Genomic DNA, 2,762 nt, shown 5'->3' on the forward strand with positions numbered 1-2,762 from the left:
TAAGTAAGATTTGTTAGTGGGAAAAACAAATAAGTAAGATTTGTTAGTGGGAAAAAACAAAGTAGTAAGATTTTTTAGTGGGAGAAAACAAAATAGTAAGATTTGTTGGTGGGAAGAATCCTTAGGTACATCTTAAGTAATGAAATAAAATTTTTTTACTGAAAACAAACTGTTGATTAGGTAGCTTGATCTTGACCATAAATATTGTTACTTAACCTGACCTGATGCCACCATGACAGGTCAGGTTGCAGGTCATTGTTTAAACTTTGTCAGTTTTTATTGTGTTCATATCATACATAGTCAGAAATGGTGACTTCTGTAATTTAGAAAAGATGGATGTTAATGTATATTAATCAAATTGAATCTAATTGTATGAATAAAATGGAACATTTTCATCAACAACAACAAAGTGTTCTAATGATAATAGAAATATTTTGTTTCATTGTGTTTTGATTAGTGGTAATGTCATTATAAAATAGGTTGTCAGTAACTGAAGTGTGATCTTTCCTTACATTGTTTGTACAGAGCTCAGTGAACCATCTACTAGCGTAATTGATGTCGCCAACAAAGTGCGAGAAGACCCACTTTTCACAATCAGGTAATGTTATGTAGATACTGAAGCAAATATATTAAATCTCTACATATTATTTTATAGTAAACAGTTTATTAAATGTGTTTCTAAATTACTACATTATATGTTAGATTGAATACATAATTATTTTTGTGTTTAAGTGTTACCTCTTGCTCATTAGTACTTACCATGTAGAATTTACGAGTTTTGGCTGATGAAAATTGACACTAACATGTATCTATTATAATGTTTTTGTGATTAATGTATTGTTATCACAGTCTTGCATCAAATGAGCTGCTGTAATAGAAAAAACAACAGAATTTGATCTTTGTTGATAATGAACCTGCATCTTTTATGGTGTACTTCTGTATTATCACAGATTTACATCAAACTAGCTGCTGTAATAGAAAAAACAACAGAATTTTATCTTTGTTGATAATGAACCTTTATCTGTTATGGTGTACTTCTGTATTATCACAGATTTACATCAAACTAGTTGTTACTATAGAAGAAAAAAAACAGATTTTGATCTTTGTTGATGATGAACCTGTATCTGTTATGGTGTACTTCTGTATTATCACAGATTTACATCAAACTAGCTGTTACTATAGTTTTGATGTAAATCTGTGATAATACAGAAGTACACCATAACAGATACAGGTTCATCATCAACAAAGATCAAAATCTGTTTTTTTTTCTTCTATGATTTAAACTATAAAATGACATAGTTTGTTTATCAACTTAATGCTCTTGATTTGTATTGAATATTAAAAGTTGACATGAAAATTAATACTTATATAAGTTGTAAGCGATGAGCAATATTTAAAAAATGTACATATACTAATCTAGTTTCTCTTTATAGGAAAAAAGAACTTGAGGAAAAGAAGAAATTAATTAACAATCCAGTGAAAATGAAACAACTTAAACAGCTAGTAAGTGTTTTGAATGGATATCTGACTTTCAAAAGCTAAATTATGTCATTTTAACACAACTCATTAATCATAGAATATTAAACATGTAAATTAGCAGTTGAATTATTTTTTTAAGATATTGATACATTGTGCTTTCACAATTAAGTAATTCTTTGAAGTTAAATTTTCTGAATTACCTATAAATTTTTAGGTTACAAAGATATATATACAAATTCTATAGTGAACTTTCAATTGCAAACAAATCACTTAATAAACTAGTGTTCTTAGTGTAATGTTTTATACTTCTACTGAGCCGTGTTGAATATTATTATCTAATGATCACTTCCTTGTGTGAAATTTCTTTTTAAAAACAGCTGCAGCAAAGTGTAGGAAAGAAAGATAAGAAGAAGAAGAAGAAAAGGAAGCACAAGAGAAAATATTGTGATAGCAGTAGTGAAGATGATACTGTTTTAAAAAAAAATTCAAAGTCTAAGGTTTTAGGAGAAAGTAAAGAAAAGAGCAGTGGGCACTTGAAGTATAAATCTCCAGGAGGGAATGACACTGCCATGAAGAAGCATGACATGTTAGATGAAAATAAAAAGAAGCATCGTAAGCAGGACTCAGAAGTAGATTCTGATGAAGAAAAGAGGAGGAGAAAACAACAGTATGGATTAATAGTCATGGTAAGTCTTCTGTAGAGGGTTTTTTCATAACCTGTAGAAACAATTCACCTTCACTCTGGCCATACCAGTACCTAGGGCTACATAGTTTAATAGCTTGTTGTAAGTTGTTTGACGTGATGTGTTTATGCCGAGATAGCACCTTAAATTGATCCCTTTTGGGAAGGTTATGTTACAGGACTTTCTGACATAAATGTTCTGCTATTCCTGATAATGTGAGATGCATGATATAAAAAAACAGCAGTCCATGCAGGTAAAGTGGGAATCCCCACAGCAGTCCATGCAGGTAGAGTGGAAACTTCCATAATAGTCCATGCAGATAGAGTGGAAACCTCCACAGCAGTCCATGCAGGCAAAGTGGAAACCTCCACAGCAGTCCATGCAGGTAAAGTGGGAATCTTCACAGCAGTCCATGCAGGTAAAGTGGGAATCCTCACAGCAGTCCATGCAGGTAAAGTGGGAATCCTCACAGCAGTCCATGCAGGTAGAGTGGAAACCTCCACAGCAGTCCATGCAGGTAGAGTGGAAACCTCCACAGCAGTCCATGCAGGTAGAGTGGAAACCTCCACAGCAGTCCATGCAGGTAGAGTGGAAACCTCC

At 32.5% G+C, this 2,762-nt stretch overlaps 1 protein-coding gene across 1 annotated transcript; it reads left to right on the forward strand.

Moving 5' to 3' along the window:
* Positions 1-286: 286 nt before the first annotated feature.
* Positions 287-2,745, forward strand: LOC106477335 (the record flags this gene model as incomplete). The annotated part of the gene is made up of 5 exons (XM_013937917.2): positions 287-309; positions 526-598; positions 1,434-1,503; positions 1,857-2,165; positions 2,482-2,745. Coding segments are annotated over exons 3-5 (594 nt in total), but the record flags the coding sequence as incomplete, so codon positions are not given.
* Between the last annotated feature and the right edge of the window lie 17 nt (positions 2,746-2,762).

This window comes from Limulus polyphemus, unplaced genomic scaffold (assembly GCF_000517525.1).
Source record: "Limulus polyphemus unplaced genomic scaffold, Limulus_polyphemus-2.1.2 Scaffold14278, whole genome shotgun sequence".
In the NCBI taxonomy this organism is placed as follows: Eukaryota; Metazoa; Arthropoda; class Merostomata; order Xiphosura; family Limulidae; genus Limulus; species Limulus polyphemus.